Source organism: Perognathus longimembris, chromosome 23 (assembly GCF_023159225.1).
Source record: "Perognathus longimembris pacificus isolate PPM17 chromosome 23, ASM2315922v1, whole genome shotgun sequence".
In the NCBI taxonomy this organism is placed as follows: Eukaryota; Metazoa; Chordata; class Mammalia; order Rodentia; family Heteromyidae; genus Perognathus; species Perognathus longimembris.
This window is the reverse complement of record NC_063183.1, coordinates 19,794,673-19,814,561: the sequence shown is the minus strand read 5'-3', so window position 1 is coordinate 19,814,561 and position 19,889 is coordinate 19,794,673. Positions and strand designations below refer to the sequence as shown.

Here is a 19,889-nt window from a genome sequence, read left to right as displayed (position 1 = left end):
TCATTTCTGTCATTTTCACTTAGGTTTTTTTTGCCAGTCCTGGGGCATGGACTCAGGGCCTGAGCACTGTCCCTGGCTTCTTTTTGCTCAAGGCTAGCACTCTACCTCTTGAGCCACAGCGCCACTTCTGGCTTTTTCTGTATATGTGGTGCTGAGGAATGAACCCAGGGCTTCATGTATACGAGGCGAGCACTCTACCACTAGGCCATATTCCCCCATTTCTTTGACTCGTAAGATGTGGGTACCTTTGGTTTGCCCCCTCACCTTCTTGTCTGCACTTCAGCACCGCCCCTTTCCAGCCCTCTGTTGAGGAAGGGGCTTAAGCTCCCTCAGGCCTCGTGCGTCTGCACATGCTCTGCGGTGAGGAATCCACACATCTCCATGCCAGGTTTTCTGTGGCTCGTGCTGTGGGTCTTGAGGAAGGAATAATGTTAGCCTAAGGGAAGAACCATGTTAAACTGGAGCCTTAGGTTACTTTCCTGTCTCCTTTTCTGTTTTCGTCCTGGGCTTTAGAAATATAAGCTTGCTCTTCAGAAACCCACTTCCCCAAGTTCCAAGGAGCTTGTGAAATAGGTATTCAAAACATAAACCATCCTCTGAATATGAGCAGTGTTTCGTTTAACATGACTATAGAATACAGGAAACCTAAGTTGATTACAGAGAAAATTGAGAAGCCTGGCAATATACAAGGAAATAATTGAAGACGACTGAAATTTGTTGAATTTAACATACTAAAAAATACTTAATAAGGCTTTTAACTAAGTCAGTTAAATGATACATTTAAGTGTCTAAAAGTAGAATCACATGGAACATATATTCCCTGCTTTGTGGAATGAAATATTTTAGAGTCAAAATTAAAGCCATTTTTTTTTAAAGGGGAGGGGAGTCAGAATCAGAAAAATAATCCCAATTTTCAAAGCAGAGGCTATTTTCTGATAAATTTCACACCTTGAAACAAACTTCTAACTTGGCTTTATAAAATAGCTGAACCTATGTAAACTAAAGAGAATGTGCCTGGAATGTTCTACAACATATTAGGAAAGAATGTAGTACTTTGATGAAACGGAATCTGCTAACCTATGTAATAGGCAGATTATTTTTTTAAGGGATGGGTAAAGGTTCACCTGATGAAAATGTAAACTACAATGTACTGGTTTTCATATATAGTATATTTTAGGAAATTTGATAACATATATTAGGATATATTTGAGAATGAAATTATTTGTGATAGAATTTTAAGGAATACTGATCTGATCATGGAGTCATAAAAACAAGTGAATATTTAATTGACTATGTTTAAAGTCCCTCCTTAGATACATAAGTGAATTAACTTGGGGTGGTTGCAATATGGGGCAAGGGGTTCTATGATCCAAAGAAAGTGTGTTTACAAATGGTAATTGAGGGGGCTGGGAATATGGCCTACTGGTAAAGTGCTTGCCTCGTATACATGAAGCCCTGGGTTCGATTCCTCAGCACCACATATATAGAAAAAAGCCAGAAGTGGCGCTGTGGCTCAAGAGGTAGAGTGCCAGCCTTGAGCAAAAAGAAGCCAGGGACAGTGCTCAGGCCCTGAGTCCACGCCCCAGGACTGGCAACAAAAACAAAACAAACAAACAGGGGGTGATTGAGGGCTGGGAATCTGGCTTTAGTGGTACAGGGCTTAGATTGCATGCATGAAGCCCTGGGTTTGATTCCTCAGCATCATACACAGAAAAAGCCTTAAGTGCTGCTGTGGCTCAAGTGGTAGAGTGCTAGCCTTGAGCAAAAGGAAGCCAGGGACATTGCTCAGGCCCTGAGTTCATGCTCCAGGACTGGCAAGAAAAAAAGAAAAAGAGTACAGAGGGTGATTGACTTGGAGACTTCCCCATCCACACTGGCAAACTGCTGGCAGGAGTCTGTCCTATGAGAGCTTTATGAGAGAACTTCTTACATTTTTGCTTGATGTGTTTTATGCCTTCCTTAGTGGTCACTGGTTTGTATTAGTTTAACAATTCCATGAAGTTTCCTGTCTGAGTATGGTGTAAGAAGTAATATGAGAACATGTTGAACAATACATTTGTAACGTGTTTAAAAGGGGCCTCTTGGAACAACGATTAAGGTGTAAGTACATTAATGTTAGATATCTTTTTTTTTTTTTTTTTTGCCAGTCCTGGGGCTTCAACTCAGGGCCTGAGCACTGTCCCTGGCTTCTTTTTGCTCAAGGCTAGCACTCTGCCCCTTGGAGCCACAGCGCCACTTCTGGCCATTTTCTGTATATGTGGTGCTGGGGAATCGAACCCAGGGCTTCATGTATAGGAGGCAAGCACTCTTGCCACTAGGCCATATTCCCAGCCCCAACGTTAGATATCTTTTAACTTGGAAAAAATTCTTCCTTTTTGCTATTATCTTTAAGAAGTTTTAAATTATAGTGCCGGTATGTATACACCTAATTTTTGGTGAAATTTTAACATTGGAGGCTTTTCTAGAGAGGCCTGGGGGGAAGTGGGAGGCTGAAGGTCCATCAAGGAATGCGACTTCTAGTCCCATCTGTTCCTGTCTAGCTGTAGGGATTGAAGAAATCACAGTCCTTTTTGCCCACTTATTCTTGTTAGCATAATTAAGCTATACTAGGGGTGTTCACTGTGACATTTCCACACATGTATACAATGGATTCCAGTCATATCCTCCTATCACACTTTATCCCTCAAGTAGAGAGGCCAGTGGAGGACATCATTCCAAATCCAGCTCTATTTATTCAAGAGTTTTTTTTTTAAATTGAAATGCTATATAATGTGTGGTACTAGCAGGGTGAGGTGTTGTCATAGGCACAGGCTGCCCTTCCTGGAGGGTTTGGCTGGTGAGGGGGGGCGGGGGGCGGTGCAGAGCCTCTGGGTCACCGTGCTTCTCTTTGCTTCTAGGGGATATCAGCAGCAAGACGCCCATGAGTTCATGCGCTACCTTCTGGATCACCTCCACTTGGAACTCCAAGGTGGCTTCAATGGGGTTTCCCGCTCCGCAATTCTACAGGAGAATTCTACTCTGTCTGCCAGTAACAAGTGCTGCATGTAAGGTTTCCTTTCATCCTGCTTTGTAGAGTGCTTTGGATATTCTGTGAATGTTTCTATGTGTTAGGTTCATTATAGAAGAGATAATTTCTTATAGAAGAGGTGTGTGTGTGTTGGGGGGAATGGTTACCAGGACATTTGTTACAACTTTTGTGCACTTGAACTTTTGTAAGTGGTCTAGCTAGCATCCAGATCACAAGTACAGTACAGTGTAGTTGCATCTTGATGTGGTTTTCTTAAAACTTGAAAAAGCAAGCAGGCATGTCTTCTTAGCATTTTCCTCAAAATATACTGAATGTATAGTTAATGCCTGTCCTCCCTCCCTCCCTCCCTCCCTCCCTCCCTTGTCCTGGGCCTTGAACTCACTGTCCCTGGCTTCTTTTTGCTCAAGGCTAGCACTCTGTCACTTGAGCCACAGCTCCATTTCTGGTCGTTTTCCATATACGTGGTGCTGAGGAATAGAACTCAGGGCTTCATGTATATGAGGCACTCTTGCCACTAGGCCATAATCCCAGCCCCTGTGTAGCTAATTTCTATGTACAAAATAAGTCTATGTTCACTAAAAATGAAAGCTTAAAATATTTTGAGTGAATTTTCCAAAAGAGTGTAATTAAACTGAAAATTTATAGAATTTAAGTTCCCAGAACTTTTTTCTCAATTACAACTAAACAATCCTTTGGGATTACTGTTCCATGTGGTAATAGCGCAAAGTGTACTTTGAGAATAGAATCTTGATTTTGCTGGAAAAGGAGTAATTTATTGTTCTATATAGGAAGGGATTTTCAAGAAAAGGCACTCTCAAAAGGAAAGAGTCATTTACACCCGGGTCACTTAAGTGCCTGGCCCCCACTGACCTGGTTAGCAAGAGGCAACAGCGCAGCCCGAGCTGATCTGCCGGCACCAGAGAAGAGCAGCTTGTGAGCTGCCGTACTTCTCAACATGTGTGTTTGCCCCTCCTAGTAGACGCCGGGATAAGAAAGGAAGGCCTTGACCTGGTAAAATTCTTCCTGCTAGCACCATATAAAAAGTAGTCATAATTTAAAAATTCTCTGTTTTGTTGTAGCATATGCATATTCCTACAGTCTGAGTGGGCCAGGACTTTTCTTCATTATTTTCTCTGATTTCTTGGGCACCCTGTGGAGTCAGCATTGTATATAATGCTTACATGATACTCTTTTAGCACCCATGAATGTTCATTATTAATTTAAAGAATTTCAAGTTCCACTTTTTTTGAGTTAAGAATAGAAAGAAGAAATGTATCCTCAAATATTAAGAATCTTAGGTTTCCTTCTGCTTGCTTCAGTGCAGACTCTGAGTATATTTGCTAAATAAAATGAGAAGAGGTCCTTCTCATCTGGACTTACTACTCATGGCGGGGGAGATGACAGAAATAAAAACCACAAGTATTGCTTTTAATGTGTAGCCAATGTCAAGCTCTGGCTGGGTGTGGTGGGAAAATGACGCAGAGCAGTCCACACTACGTAGTGAGATCCTGTCTCATAAACAAAACAATGGTCAGTGCTAATGTGAAGGATACTAGTAGTAGAAGAACTAAGTAGTCGCTGTTTGTGTGTGTACAGGGAAGGGACAGCAAACAATTTGAACTATTTATGCTTCTTGTTTTATATTACAATGCACTTAGATGATCACATTGCCTTGCATTGCATTAAGTCTAGTCTATTTGAATGCAGGGGTTGGGTGAAGCCTTTGGTTGTAGTTGATCTTTTTCCCGTGTGCTCTTATGATGCCATTATAAACCTAAAGCCTTAAACGTGGGAACACTGCCAGTGCATTCTTCTTGCACTCTGCTTCTAGAATTTGTCTCACCTTCACACCAGGCTCCAAGCTCAGTGCTCTTCCTGTTTGCACAGCTGGAACTAAGGCTCCAGAGAGGTAGAGAGGACCTGTCACATCAGGACAGTTCTTAAGGTGGCATATTTTTATCTCCACAAGAAAATGGTTCGCTGTGTTGTTTTAGGGACTTTTAAAAAAGAAGTATTCAGGCCCAGCACCTTCAGTTGTGAAGTTGTATCTCCAGCAATAATGAGAAAATCTGTATTAGTTTTTGTTTACACCCTCAGATTCAGAATGTTGTTGAAAGTCAAATGTATGTGATGAGAGGTCTTGCGGCAAACATCCAGTACACCTTAAAGTGGGGTGGGGGTGATGGAGGAGAGGCGAGAGTCAGTTACTTCCTGACAGAGTAGTGCCACAGGGAAGGCCGGTGGTTAAACCATTTAGTGTATGCCTAGAGAACTTTGAAGTTTTTATCTTGTGATTTAAAATATAAATGATCTACATGGGAAGTTACCTATAGGAACGTTTGCAAAAGTGGACGTTGTTTTCACTGAGGTGTTTCCTGGTGCTTTCTGTAGAAATGGAGCATCTACTGTTGTCACGGCCATCTTCGGAGGCATCCTCCAGAATGAGGTCAACTGCCTCATATGTGGGACAGAGTCCAGGAAGTTTGATCCGTTCCTAGGTAAGACACACTGGCCTGTCTGTGCCGTCACCCTTGAGAAAATACAGTAGCGGTTACTTTCTGAGTGTAGTTACAGGCCCTTAACAGCTGTTTCCCTCTGTCCTTCTAAGATCTTTCATTAGATATTCCAAGCCAGTTCCGAAGTAAGCGCTCTAAGAATCAAGAAAATGGACCAGTCTGTTCATTACGAGGTAAAGATATTTTCATGCTCTAGAAATTTCTTTAAAAACTGAGTAGAGTTATGAGTTCCATTTATTTGTTGTGTGCCTCATCAGTGTATCTTGGTTGCAGTTTTACTGCTCCCTAAAATTGTTTAGTGTGTATCGACCACATGATGGTATTCGGTGATTCATAACCGGATCTTCTTTGGTTTTCTTACTGTTGGTTTCAAGATTGGCAGTCTATGAGAGGAAGTTTTCTTACCAAGTCTGGGTGCCAGTGGTGCAGGTCAGCCCAGGCAGAAAGTGTCTGAGCATAGAGAAGAGTTCAGGCGGTCAGGGGTGTAGCTAGGATGGGTCTAAGGCCTGTGCAGAGAGGGCTGGAGGCATGGCTCAAATGTTTGTAGGAACCCTGAGTTTAAACCCTCGTACTTTCCTTTTCTGACCAGATGAAATGAAATCTAGTCTGTAAGATATCTCACTCGTACCTCCAGAAAGAAAACTTAGCAGATTTTTATAAATTACAGTAGTCCTTCTTTTACATGAATAATAGTTTGAGCTATCAGTTTATCTTCTCTGTTGGCTATACCAAGTCTGAGGCCTACTTTTTAATCACAAGTCCATTAAAATTCACACTTACTTTGGGAGACCTTGAGCTAATTCTTACCTTTAATGAGTATTCGCTGCTTCAGTGAAGGGAAAAGCTCTAATTTAGAATTTATGGAGAGAGGTTGTGAGGCGGCTAAGAGGCACCTTGCCTGCGTGCTGCTGAGAGAAGGGCCTGGCGGGGAAGCAAACTGCATCTTGGGGAGAGCGATCTGAGAGCCTGGAAACCACAGCCCCGAAGAGCGTCTAGTGGGATGGCAGCGCTTGGCTCTGGGGACTGCCACTGCTACACCCCACCTTCCGACCCCCCAGGACTGCCACTGCTACACCCCACCTTCCGACCCCCCAGGACTGCCACTGCTACACCCCACCTTCTGACCCCCCAGGACTGCCACGGCTTCACCCCACCTTGCCTCTGCAGCCCTCGCCACCTGCAGTCACCCCGCCCCTGGGAACCCAGCAACCCCGCCAGCACGGCCTGGCTCCCCCTGGGGGCCGCTTCCCCTCGGGTAGAAGGCTGCAGCTCACCCCTCCCCACCCCACTGCTCTGGAGCTTCCAGGGCCATGGGCACTTGCCCCACATGACTTAGGGAACATTCCTGCCTTCAGAGAAGCCACTCATTCTTCCAGAACTGTGGGCACCAGGGCCATAGCCCAGACATGACCTGTACTTGCCCTGAGGATCTGGAGAAGGGCTCCGTAGCCCACAGACTCGGGACCACGGCTGCTGGTGCCTAACTTACTTGAGACCTGCAGAAGGTACTGTCTGTGTGCCACAGCTCTACAAGACTGGCTCATGCGCTTCACGGGACTTAGGGGAGGCCCCCCGTGAGTCTCATAACCTCAGTCTGCCACCAATACCAGTGCCACAGAGCAAGCATCAGCTGTGCACATCCTGTGGTCCAGGGGCCATGGCGGCCGGCTCACAGCTCGTGTGCCCCCTGTGGTAGCCGTGAAGGAACTGGGTACACAGCCTGAAGCCGTGCCCTCTGAATGCCTACAACTGCGGCACAGGCTGTGGCCACCTCCATGAACTGCTGCAGGTCGAGACTGACATCTGTCACAGACAAATCATAGTCCACAGCCCCGGGGTGATCCAAGCGCCACCGTAGCCCCTGAAAGTGCAAGCACCTCAGAGGGACCCGGAGCGGTGAGGGACACAGAGGGTGCTAGCCAGAAGAACCAGGGAGTCCGAACCTCTCCTCGGGGACTGAAAGAATTCCAATTGTGTGATTTTGTGGGGGTGTCGGCGCCCCACGGTAGCCCTCCCGTTAAGGTGTCCAGTCCAATCTGTAGAAGAACTCTGCGCACTGGGTTCGCTGTGTTCCTTGAGAACAAAGACCTCAGCCATGAGGAGCTTTACCTGACCCCAGCCAAGACGTCTCCACTCCATCCGGCGCATGCCACACACAAGGCGAGGGGAAGAGGGGGGCTGGCTTTCACCCGGCCCATGCAGGCCCAGAGAAATGCCTGCGGCCACCAGCTGCACCCCATGCGTACTCCCTCCTGCAAGCTTCTCAGCTCTGAGAAATTTCACCTGGCTCCAGGGTACACCCCTGGTACTGCCCTGGTGGGGATCCCAATTCAAACAAATCAAGAGAAAAGCCCAAGCCAGTCCTGTGCACACGTGTGCACACGCCGGCCCCGTGCCAGCTTCTGCCCTGGGTAGGCACACCCACAGTACGGCAGAGACGAAACACCTTCCTGTCCTCACTGTGGGGTGGCCCCTGGTGGGCCCATCAGCGTGTCCCGCCGGATCCCTGCCTGGACGCCCCCTGAAGCCCCTGGAGCCACGCTTGCTTCCGGCCAGAGGTCAGGTACACCAGGCCCTCACACTACTGGGGGAGCCAGGAACGGATCATTCCAGCAGCGGAAGCCTGAGGTAGTCTCCATCACCCATGGGGCTCTCCCTCCCACTGTAACAGCCAGACAGGGTGGGCCCCTGCCAGAAGTGCTGGAGGGTCCTCGTTCTTGTACAGCCTGCAGAGACAGACCATATGTGTGCCTAGACTCACAAGTAATAGCCAAAGAAGGCACACCGTGGTGCTAGCTGGAAATAATCTCCATTTGGCATAATAAACTGCTACTCAAAGACACATCTTTAGGAGGAAGTCGCTAAGATGCCTGTCACATAAAATGATAGAGATAGCCAATTGACCGGATGCACGAATTTCAACAGAGGAATAAAAGACATGAAAAACTAAAGGAATATAGCACCTCATAAAATTGATAATTCCCTAGTGAGAGATTTCTAAGATATCAAAGGAGATGAAATGCCTGATAAAAAGCTTAAAGGAATTACTTTTAAAAAATCTGAATCAGTTCCAAGAGATTACAGATAGAGACTTAAATGAAATTAGGAAGACAGTATGGGGAGATGTGAACGAGAGTCAGCAAAGACAGATTGTGAGGAAGAACCAATCAAGTCTAGGAACTAGTTCTGTGAGTCAGGCTAAAAATGCAGCTGAAGCCAGGCAAGGGGGAATCACTTCTAGAATCCTAGCTCCTTAGAGGCTGAGGAGAACAGTGGTCTAGTGCCTGCCCAGGCATAAAAGTTTGTAAGATTCCATCTCACTCGGTGGCCGGGCATGGTGGCACAAGCCTGTTCCCCCAGCTCCTGGGGCAGCACAAAGCCCGGCTCAGTAGCACACGCCTGTCATCCACAGCAGCCCAGGGAAGCACAAACCAGAAGGACTCCAGCCAAGGCTAGCCTGGGCATAACGTGAGACCCTACCTTTAATGTAGCCAAGGCAAAAAGGAGCTAAGGGTGTGGCTGAAGGGTAGAGTACTTGCCTAGCCAGCATCCAGCCCCGAGGTCAATCTCTAGTGCTGCCCAAAAGAAAAATATATTTAAAACAACTTAATAATAACAGCTCAAAATTTTAGAAAGGAACCACACCCCAAATTAGAAGGAAAGAAATAATAATGGTCAGAGCAGAAACAAATGCAACAGTCTAAAGTCTTCAGACTTACCTTTTAGACTTTAAAAGAATACAGAGTATCTGTGAAATGAGTTGGTCATTTGAAAAGATAAAACTGACAAACTTTTAGCGAGACTTAGGAGAGACAGAACCTAAACAGAATTAGAAATGGCAAAGAGATATTGCTGTAGATGCTACAGAAATTCAAAGGATTCTTAGGGATTATTTTGGGGAAACTATGCTAATAGACAGGAAAATCAAGAGGAAGGAAATATAACCTGGCAAAACTCTTGAGGATATAAAAAGTGAATTGGCCAATAGAAAGTAATAAGACTGAATCAGTAATGAAGTATCCCAGAAAAGAGAAGCCAAGCAGTGGATAACATTGCTGCCAGATTTTACCAGACAACACCAGAAAAACCAGCATTAACTCCATTACCAAAATGGACAAGAAGCAGTGTCATTGTGAATGTAGATAGAAAATACATCACTTGACTATCAAGTTGGTTTCATTCCGGGACTGCAAGAATGGTTCAACATATGCGAATCATTAAATGAAACACATTATGTAAATGAAGAGTACAAATCACATAATCTCAGTAGAAACATTTGATGAAACTCCTTCATGATAAAAGCCCCAAACAAATTAGGTACCACAGGCTTAGACCTCAGTATAGTAAAGGCTATAAATGATGAACCCATAGCCAAGTATAACACGGAATGGGAAAAACCCCAAAGCATTTCTTCTGAATTCAGGAATAAGGCAAGGTGTCACTCTTTAACTGTGGGTATTCACTTAGTACTAGAGATTTAGCCGGAGCAATTAGGCAAGGGAAAAAAAAGGTTAGGAAGTATGAATAGGGGAGGTGGGAGTCATTATTCCTGTGTGCAGATGATATGATTCTGTGCACGGAAAATCTGGAGTCTACCCAAGCAGTACAAGGACCACCCAGTGCACTCACTAAAGTAGCAGGCTACAAAGTCAGATGAAAGCCCAGAGCTTTTCTATACACCAGTAATCAAACTGCTTAGAAAGCAATCATGAAAACAGGTCCATGTAAAGTAGTTATAAAAATTAATGAAATACCTAGGAATAAACTTAAGGGTGTGAAAGACCTCTATAGTGAAAATTATGAAACACTGAAAAGAGAAGTTTCGGGTTTAAAACACACAAGGTGTTCATGAGCTGGAAGAACTAATGCTTCCTAAAGCAATCAAAAAGTTTAACTCATCAAACTACCAATGACATTCTTTGCAGAACTAAAAATGATCATAAAATCCATATGAAAGCACAAAATACCCTAAATAGCCAAGGCAATCTTGAGCCAGAATAGCAAAGCTGGAAGCCTCACAATGCCTGATGTTAAGACGCAGTCCACAGCCCTGGGGAAGCCCCGCATGGTACTGGCATAAGAACAGACAGAATAATAGATCTGAATTACAAAATTCAGGCTGGGGGCTGGGAATGTGGCTTGACGGTAGAGCGCTAGCCTAGCATGCATGAAGCCCTGGGTTCAATTCCTCAGCACCACATAAACAGAAAAGGCCAGAAGTGGCACTGTGGCTCAAGAGGTAGGTAGAGTGCTAGCCTTGAGCAAAAGAAGCCAGGGACAGTGCTCAGGCCCTGAGTTTAAGCCCCAGGGCTGGCCAAAAAAAAAAAAAAAAAAAAATCATGCTGGATGTGGTGGTGCATAATTCTGGCTGCCTCCCAGGTGGAGCTAGGAGGATCAAACTCTGAGACCAGGCCTCACACCAAAGCACAAAACCCTGAGGCCCTGAGTCCAAGCCCCAGGGCTGGCAAGAAAAAGACCCAAAACTTATCTACTGGTCAGAACCAGCAGGATGGAGACAATGAGCTCTGGGTTCTTTTCCTCTTCCGACTAAGTTAGGAAGTTTAAGGTTCTACTTCCCATTGGTCAAATCTCTATCTTTACAATGTTATTTTAACTTTTCCTCCTTAAAGGCTCTACAAAAAAAAAATGCAGTCCCATAGTGTTAAGACATCAACATGTAAATTTTATAAAGGGACACAATTCAGTTCAGAACTAAGTCCAAGTTTTCTGGGAAGTTGAAGAAATTAATGACTGACTGATTCATTTCTTTCATTCAATAAAATTGATATATATATATATATATGATTTGTATACATCATACACATACACATACATGATATTGTGTCTGTCCCTCAGCTCTTACTGGGCACACTTTTTCTTTGAAGTAACTTTTCCTATCATTTTCATTAGGCTTCATGCCTTGCTTGAAGTCTCTCGTCAAGACATAAGAACTGGGGTTTAGCTGCATTGACCTTTTTTTTTTTTTTTAAATTACTTTTATTGTCAAGGTTATTCACTGAGGGGTTACAGTTACATACATAAGGTAGTGAGTACATTTGTTGTCAAACTTGTTACCTCCTTCTGACTAGTGACATAATTACTACCAAAAAGAAAAGGAGATTTTTAGTGCCAGGATAGTCTGTACAAATTATTGTACATTTTACGTTTCTAAAAATCCTATAAATGAAGGAACAAAGCGTTAAAAATAAAAAAGACCCAAAACTGAATTATTAGAAGCCATGGGAAAACTCTTTAAAGATTGATACAGGCAACAGTCTTTTTGGATACAATTCCAAAAGCACAGAAAATAAAAGCAAAAATTAACAAATGGAATTGCATTAGACTAAACATCTCCTGTACAGCGCAGGAAAAAAAAAAGTGAAGAGATAACCTACACAATGGGAAAGAGTACTCGTCAGCTATTCATTTGGCAGAAGATTAATACAATATGTAAGAACTGAAAAAAACTAAGCAATCTGATTAAAAAAAACAGGCACGCAATCTGACTAAATACTTCTCAAAAGACGCAGCATCAACAGTAAATATATGAAAAGTATAATATCATTAGCCATTCGAGAAGAGCAGATCCAAGTTACAGTGAGAAATAGGTGTCAGTGGCCCTGCCTAACTCAGGAGGCAGAGAGCTAAAGGTCTCAGTTCAAAGCCATTTCAGGCAGGAAAGTCAGTGAGGCTCTTATCTCCAAGTAACCACACAAAAGCTAGAAGTGGAGCTGTAGCAGAGTACTAGCCTTGAGCAAAAAAGCTCAGGGACAGTGTCTAGGCCTTGAGTCCAAGCCCTAGGACTGGCAAAAAAAAAAAAAACAACAAACCAACAGACTACAGTGAGACTCAGCCCAGTTAGAATGAAAATAAAAATAAAACCAGCAGCACAAATGCTGCAAGGACGCGGAGGGAAGGGAATCCTTCTACACTATTGGTGGAGCTGTAGATTAGTACAGTCACTACCTCAAACAGTACCGAGGACCTTCAAAATGTAACAGGAGAACTACCATACAACCCACCTTCCAATCCTGGTCTGCACGGAAGCAAGGGAAGTCAGCACGCAGGAGATACCTGTCCGTGTCTACACCAGCACTGCTCACAATAGCCAAGATGTTCGATCAGCAGGAGTGCCCACGAGCAGACGACTCATCCATAAAGAACAGGATCTTAGCATTTGTAGGAAAATGGATGGAACTGGAGGACATCATGTTATGTGAAACAAACCAGACACAGAAAAGTACATACTCTTCTCACGTGGAAACTTTAAAAAAGAAAAAGTAATAATTTGACAGGAGAACAGTGACCAGGGTCCCAGGGGGAAATGGGCGTCTGATCAGCCGCTACGTGATGATATGTGCGTGTATGGAGCCATTGTAGAGAACCCCACTGACTTGTAAAATGTATTTTCATAAAACGGTTCCCAGAAATTGGAATGGAACTCTGCCAAACCCTGAGACCAGCCTTACCCTGATACCAAAACCAGACACCGATGCAAAAAAAACAAAAACAAAAAACCATGAAAAAAAACCCTGTGTATTCCAGGTGAATGTAGGTGCACAAATTCTCAACAACAGACTGGGTTCTGCAGCACATCACAAAGGTCATATGGAGCTGGGTACTGGTGACTCCTACCTGTTATCCTAGCTACCAAGGAGGCTGAGATCTGAGGATCATGGTTCAAAGCTAGCCCTATTATCTCCAATCAGCTAATAAAAGGCCAAAGTGAAGCTATGGCCCAATAGGTAGAAAGCCAGGTTTGAGCAAAACAGCTCAGGGATGGCGCCCAGGCCCTGTGTTTAAGCCCCCAAACTGGCATACACACAGACAGAATAAACTTGGAAATATGCAAGATCGCTGGGCATAATGGAGCACACTTAGGACCCCAGCACTCGGAAGGCAAGGCAAGAAGATATCAAGTCCAAAGCCATGCTGGACTACATTAGCAAGAACCTATATCACAAAAAGCCAAAGAGAGGGCTGAAGGTATGACTCAAGCCGTAGAGAGCCTATCTAGCCCGTGGGAGGCCCCTAGTTCAATCTCAGCACCACGTAAAGAGAACGAGGGGAAGACAGTAACACAGCTTTATGACAGGACAGGTCAGAGCAGAGGAAGCTGCCAAGGCTCATGCCTGTGGTGGGGGTCCGTCTTCCCCCCAATCCCTGCAGGGTGGAGGAGGGTGGGCACGGCCTGCAGTGCTGAATAGCAGTGAAGAGCAAAAACATGTGCTTGCGAGCTTATTCTACCACAAAGAAAAATGCAAATCGGGGAAATAAGAAACCAGTCAGTAAGTGGTGCAAGTGTTAAGTGAATATTCACGTGGGAAAACATCAGCATGACCCCACTTCATATTTTCCTGAATTAATTTGAGCTCTCAACTATAAATATGGAAAGTACTACCACAAACAGTATGGGCAAGTGCCTCTGACGTCAGCGGAGGTTCTTTGTGAGTGTCAGCAAGGCCAAAACTCATAATTATGCAGCTAAATCCACTGCATGATAATGAAACACCGCAGTAGAGAGAAGACAGACTTGAAACAAATATTTGTAACCTATCTGAAATAAGAGGTACTTTGCCCAAGTACATAATACATTGAGAAAAAGCAACTGGTAAAAAAGAAAATACTAATCGTTTGGCTAGGAAATGGAAGGAAAGGAGGGTGCCAATAAAGCAGGCAGTCCTGCGGGCGTGTGTGGGAGGGCTGTCACCATGGTTCCAGGCCGTTCTGTAACTAGTCATTTCACTTGCACACTCAGACCAGCATCTCTAATTGAAAAAGAATATTTAATCAGGAGGAAGCTTCCAGGTAACATTTGAGGCACTTTCTCTGCTCCTGCAGTCTGCCTCACCTTTCTCGTTTGAAGCACCATGCTGCTCAGGAAGTCAAGCTTCTAGCACACCATGAGGACAGGATTCCCAGTGTTGTCCCTGCTTCTCCCAAGTGTCACCACCCCATGGGGTATTAGTAGACTGAAGATTTTTTTTTTTTTTGGCCAGTCCTGGGCCTTGAACTCAGGGCCTGAGCACTGTCCCTGGCTTCCTTTTGCTCAAGGCTAGCACTCTGCCACTTGAGCCACAGCGCCACTTCTGGCTGGCTGCTTTCTTTATATGTGGTGCTGAGGAATCGAACCCAAGGCTTCCTGTATACGAGGCAAGCATTCTACCACGAGGCCACATTCCCAGCCTGAAGCCTTGGTAGAGAGGGTTGTGACGGCTGGGGTTTCCCATTTCCACCTGTTTCAGGCCTCCTGGCACGGGTGTGCGGATGGGCACGCACCACCACACCCAGCAGACTCCATGGCGATGGAGTCTCGTGGACTCCTCTGTCCAGTCTAGCCTGGTACCCACGATCTCAGCCTTCAAGTAGGTGGGATTATAGGGGGGTGCTACCTAGTACCTGGCTGGTCCAGGTTGGCCTCAAACCGCACTCTAGACCTCCCCACCTCCTAAGTAGCTGGGATTACAGACATGAGCAGCTATACTCAGCTTTAACTTGGGGGGGGGGCATTGAATGATTTATTTTTACATGTAAGATCAGTTGTTGGATAGGCTTAATTTTAATTTTTCCTTTGCATTCCCCTCCCCCATTGTTCCAGTTGGAACTAGTGCCATGTTGAATAGAAATGGCAAACGTGAGATCCTGGTCTTGTTTGTGATCTTTAGGGAAAGTTTGTCTTCCCTTACCATGTCTGATGGTTCACCATGAGGTTTTCACATGTGGCTTCCGAGCTCTCCCACCCTAGTGAGTGTTCTAAAGAGACTCACAGCGCGCCCCGCCCCCTGCACGCGTGCACCTGGGAGGCCTCGAGCACAGAGCATCATGAGATCTGCAAGTCTGAGTTTAGAATTACCGCGTTTAAAGCACAGGGCGGGGGCTGGGAATATGGCCTAGTGGTAGAGCGCTTGCTTGCATACGTGAAGCCCTGGGTTCCATTCCTCAGCACCGCATATATACAGAAAAACCAGAAGTGGCGCTGTGGCTCACGTGGTAGAGTGCTAGCCAGGGACAGTGCTCAGGTCTTGAGTTCAAGCCCTACTACTGGCAAAAAAAAAAAATCCCATAAAACCCCCAAAGCACGTGGCCCTCCCAGGAGCTGTGCTCCAGCATGCTGGGCTCGTGCGCGCTGTATTAGGATGAAGGGGAGGGAAGGGGAGACTGCATAAAGCTTCGCGGAAGAGGTAAGAGCTAACCTGCGACGGGAAACGGGGCATCCTAGCTACTCAGGGGGCCGCCCGTCCCGAACCAGGCCCCGCTGGTGCTGGTCCGCAGCGAGGCTTCCGCTGCTGCAGCTTGGAGATGGCTGCGTGCGCGCCGGTCTGTGGAGGTTCGCGGAGGTGACCGGAGCCCGCCAGCCGTGGGGATGGCCCCCTGGCGGCCTCCCCCAGCCCGGGCAGCGCGCAGAGCGCCTGGGGGATCCGCGCACGGCTTGCGGATGCCATCGCTCTGGCGGGAGCTAACGAACTTGCTGTGAAGGACTGAGGATGAGTACCCCAGGCCGTGCCCGGAGGAGCGCTGCGGAACTGCGCTTCCCGCCCGGTGGCTGGCGCCGGCCGCACCTCTCCAAGCCCCACGCTGAACAGATGACCACCTCAGCCGCGGCCCTGCGGGGCCGAGTGCGGACCGGGACCTGCCGGGGGCTGGAAGGGCCAGCCCTGGGTGACCCCTGTTTATTTTTAATCCAGTTATGTTTGTGAACATGTGTGATCCAAACCTGGCTTTGTACGCACTTGGGGCCCTGTTGAGACCTGTGGAGAAGGTTGCCGCGGAAACGGATTTCACTAGGAATCCATTTTGCTCGGCATTTCCAGACTACGTAAATACCCCGGTGTTGCTGCCAGCGCCGCGGGTGCCAGGGCGCAGCCCGGGCTCGTGCTTGCCGCTCGGGGGTGGGGGTGGGGGTGGGGGTGGGGGTGGGGGGGTTCCTCCCAAGGCACGCGGAGAACCACGGCTTCTTCTGAGGTCAGAGCCTGGAGAGCCGCGCCCGGACCCAGAGGCCCCGCCTCTGACCCGCGTCTCGATGGTTCCAGATTGCCTTCGCAGTTTCACCGACTTGGAAGAACTCGACGAGACGGAGCTGTACATGTGCCACAAGTGCAAGAAGAAACAGAAGTCCACCAAGAAGTTCTGGATTCAGAAACTCCCCAAGGTGAGCGTCACGTCCGCGGGGCTGGCGGTGCGGGGGGGGGGGCAGGGTGCGCCGGGGGGCCGGGGTGTGCGGGGCCGGGAGCCTCACACAGCGGGAACTGCGCGCTTGCTCTGCACCGGGGTCTTTGGGGTGCGCGGCGGGAGCGGCAGCCCGCCCCGCGCGGCCGGGCGCCAGGCCTCACCCTCTCCTGGCGCAGGTGCTGTGCTTGCACCTGAAAAGGTTCCACTGGACGGCGTACCTGCGGAACAAGGTGGACACGTACGTGGAGTTCCCTCTGCGGGGCCTGGACATGAAGTGCTACCTGCTGGAGGTGAGCCTGGCGCGGCCCGGCGGAGGTGCGGGTCCCCGGCCTGCGCTGCCCCCACTGACCGTGCTCCCCACTCCTTGTCCCGCAGCCCGAGAACAGCGGCCCCGAGAGCTGCCTGTACGACCTGGCCGCCGTGGTGGTGCACCACGGCTCCGGGTGAGTGAGCGCACGGGAGCCGCTGGGCACCGCCCCGGGGGAGGGGCTGGGCGCGCGGGGGGGGGGGGGCTCCCCCGGGTGGGCGTGCACGGGGGCACTGGGCGCGCGCGGGGGCTCCCCCGGGTGGGCGTGCGCAGGGGGCGCGGGGCGGCGCGGGCAGCCCCCGCCGGCGGGCGCGCACCGGGGAAAGCAGCCGGCAGTGCTCAGCTCAGCCTTGGGAGCCTGCTCTGTTTTTCCTCCGTATTCTGAGTTGTCCTTTTTCCAGTTATTTCTTTTGTCCCTTGAAATTTAAAAGGAGGAAATGGGATTTTTTTTTTTTTTCTGAGCACTGGGTTTTAACTCTGGGCCTCACGTTCGTGTTCGTTCTGCTTACGTGCTTGGCTGGCGCTCTACCCCTTGGGCCATGCCTCCAGCCCTGCCTTTTGTGGGTTATCTTGTAGATGGCCTCTCATGGGTTTTTCTGCCCCACGTAGCTAGGATTATAGGGGTGAGCTATCAGTGCTGGGCTAAAATTGGATCGTATTTGAAAAAAATGTGTATATATATATATATATATATGGATTTAAATTTATTATTATAAAGGTGTTATACAGGGGTGAACTATTTTTTTTTTATTTTTTTTAACCATTAAGCTTGAACTACCATATTTGGGCAAAACCACTACCCGAGATGAAGATACTTTCCCCACCGCCCTGTAGATGACATGGGTCCCCCGGACTCTACTGTCCGGTCCGTGTTACACACCATGAGTCTAGTTGGAGTCTGGTTCTTTAGAAGCATCCTAGTTTTTTCCTTCGCATCTAAGAAAAATCAGGTGTATCGCGGAGCACGATCGGCAGAGACGCCGCTGGAAGGTTCTCAGGCCCGGCCAAGGCCTTCTCAGCCGCGGTGTCCCCGGTGGTCTAGCGCCATCCGCCCCATTTCTAGCCAGGTGACGGGCAGTCCTTCCTGCTCCCAGCGGGGGCTTGCGGTAGAAATCCCGCAAAGCCGTTTGGTACACGAGGGACAGACACACCTGTGCTGCGTGGAATTTCCTGCAGCCCTCACGCGCTGTTCTAAATATCCAAGTGGCCCACTCGTGATGGAGGAAGAGTAGACACGCGAGCTCGGCCAGCCGGCGCAGGGCGAAGCGTCCGGGCCCGATGTGCCGGCCGCGGTGTGCGAGGCCTCTGGCCGCCCGGGCCCTCGTGTGACCCCCCCGCCCCTCCCCCCGTCCTTCCAGGGTCGGCTCCGGACATTACACGGCGTACGCCACCCACGAGGGCCGCTGGTTCCACTTCAACGACAGCACCGTGACGCTGACGGACGAGGAGACCGTGCTGAAGGCCAAGGCCTACATCCTGTTCTACGTGGAGCGCCGGGCCCGCGCGGGGTCGGACAAACTCTAACCCGCCGGCCGCGCCCGCCGCCGGCCGCCCGGACAGACCTTTCCAGCCCACCGATACTTGATCCAGATTTAACTTCATCATGCACTTTGCGGTCTCCTGTCTCGGGTTTAGTTCTGTCAGTTGTAGTGACTTACTGAATACGGGCACCAACTAATGGTGGTTGTTCTACCAGAAAACCTCAGCAGACGTTTCCATTTGCTGCTTTACTTTAATAATTCAGTTTTTATATGTAGTTTCCAGAACTTAGTTCTGTTTGACTTTTTTTTTTTATATTAATGATTTTGGTTCTCACTTTGAGGCACATTTACAGCAATGCTTTTGAGTCCTACATGCTGAGAGCAGCCTTGCCCGAGTGGGGGGAGGCCCAGCTGCTGGGGGCCAGGCCCGCCGACAAGTGGGGCGCCACGCCCATGACACCCCCAGTGCCGAGGCTTCCCCGTCCGGGGACTCGGCCGTGTCCCGAGCGGCCGCTTCCTTCGGGGAGAGGAGGCGAGGGTTCGAGAAAGGCAGCCTGGCCCCCCTCTAGCCGAGGACTTGCCCCTTGTTTGGCCCGAGGGGGCTGCGCCCCCTGTCCCCCCCCCCCACCCCGAGCGCAGAGCGGACGCAACCGCGTCCCCGCGGGGTGGGGGCCGCCGGGGCCCGCCCCGCCCTCCCCGGGCCCAGCCCCGCGCGGCAGCCCCGCCACGCAGACTTTGCGCAGTTTTTTTTTTTTTCCTATTAAAAATCTGAAAAGCCTTTGAAGTGTGTAAATTCAGAGGCCGCCGGCCGGCCCCGGCTGCGGGCCGTTCCCGTGGCCCTGCCCGCCGTGGCCCGGGCCCGGAGGAGGCCTGGGCGGCCGCCGTGGGGAAGGCTCGCCACGGAGGGCCGCGGCCCCGGGCCGGCTTCGCGCCGCGCAATCCGCCTCTGCGGGCGCTGGTGTGCAGCCCGGCCCGTGGGCGGACAGCGCCTGCGCTCCCCTCCCCTCCCCTCCCCACCTCCGGGGCGGGGCGGGGCGGGGCGGCTTGTCCCGATTTTCCTTAAGCATCCTCGTTGCGTGGATCCCAGAGACTGCCGAGGGGCGGGCTCCACTCCACGCGCCCGTGCCCCCTTCCCCTCCCCCCTCCTCGGGACAGTGAACCCTCCGGCCCTCCCACGGCCGCGGGGTGGAAACACGAATCTCTCCATGGTGGAGAAACCTTTGCTTATCCACTGTATTCTACTCAGTGTCCACTGACGACAGGCATGGCGGAGCCGCCGCGTGCGCCCCCACCCCGCGGCCCACTTCACACAGCTGCGGTGCGGGGCGCAGAAGTCGCTTTAGACGCTTAGCTCTCCCGACCCCGACTCGGCCAGGCCCCGGCCCGCA

The 19,889-nt window shown here is 49.0% G+C and overlaps 1 protein-coding gene across 1 annotated transcript in view; it reads left to right on the top strand.

Annotated features, from left to right (window-relative positions):
• Usp3 (ubiquitin specific peptidase 3) overlaps positions 1 to 19,099 on the top strand; it is a 72,615-nt gene extending 53,516 nt beyond the window's left edge. Inside the window, exons 9-15 of the mRNA XM_048332187.1 lie at positions 2,898 to 3,044; positions 5,420 to 5,526; positions 5,637 to 5,717; positions 16,575 to 16,693; positions 16,890 to 17,003; positions 17,089 to 17,156; positions 18,379 to 19,099. Coding sequence (XP_048188144.1) covers positions 2,898 to 3,044; positions 5,420 to 5,526; positions 5,637 to 5,717; positions 16,575 to 16,693; positions 16,890 to 17,003; positions 17,089 to 17,156; positions 18,379 to 18,544 — 802 coding nt within the window. The 3' untranslated portion in view covers positions 18,545 to 19,099. The remainder of the gene's footprint in view (positions 1 to 2,897; positions 3,045 to 5,419; positions 5,527 to 5,636; positions 5,718 to 16,574; positions 16,694 to 16,889; positions 17,004 to 17,088; positions 17,157 to 18,378) is intronic.
• Positions 19,100 to 19,889: the final 790 nt, after the last annotated feature.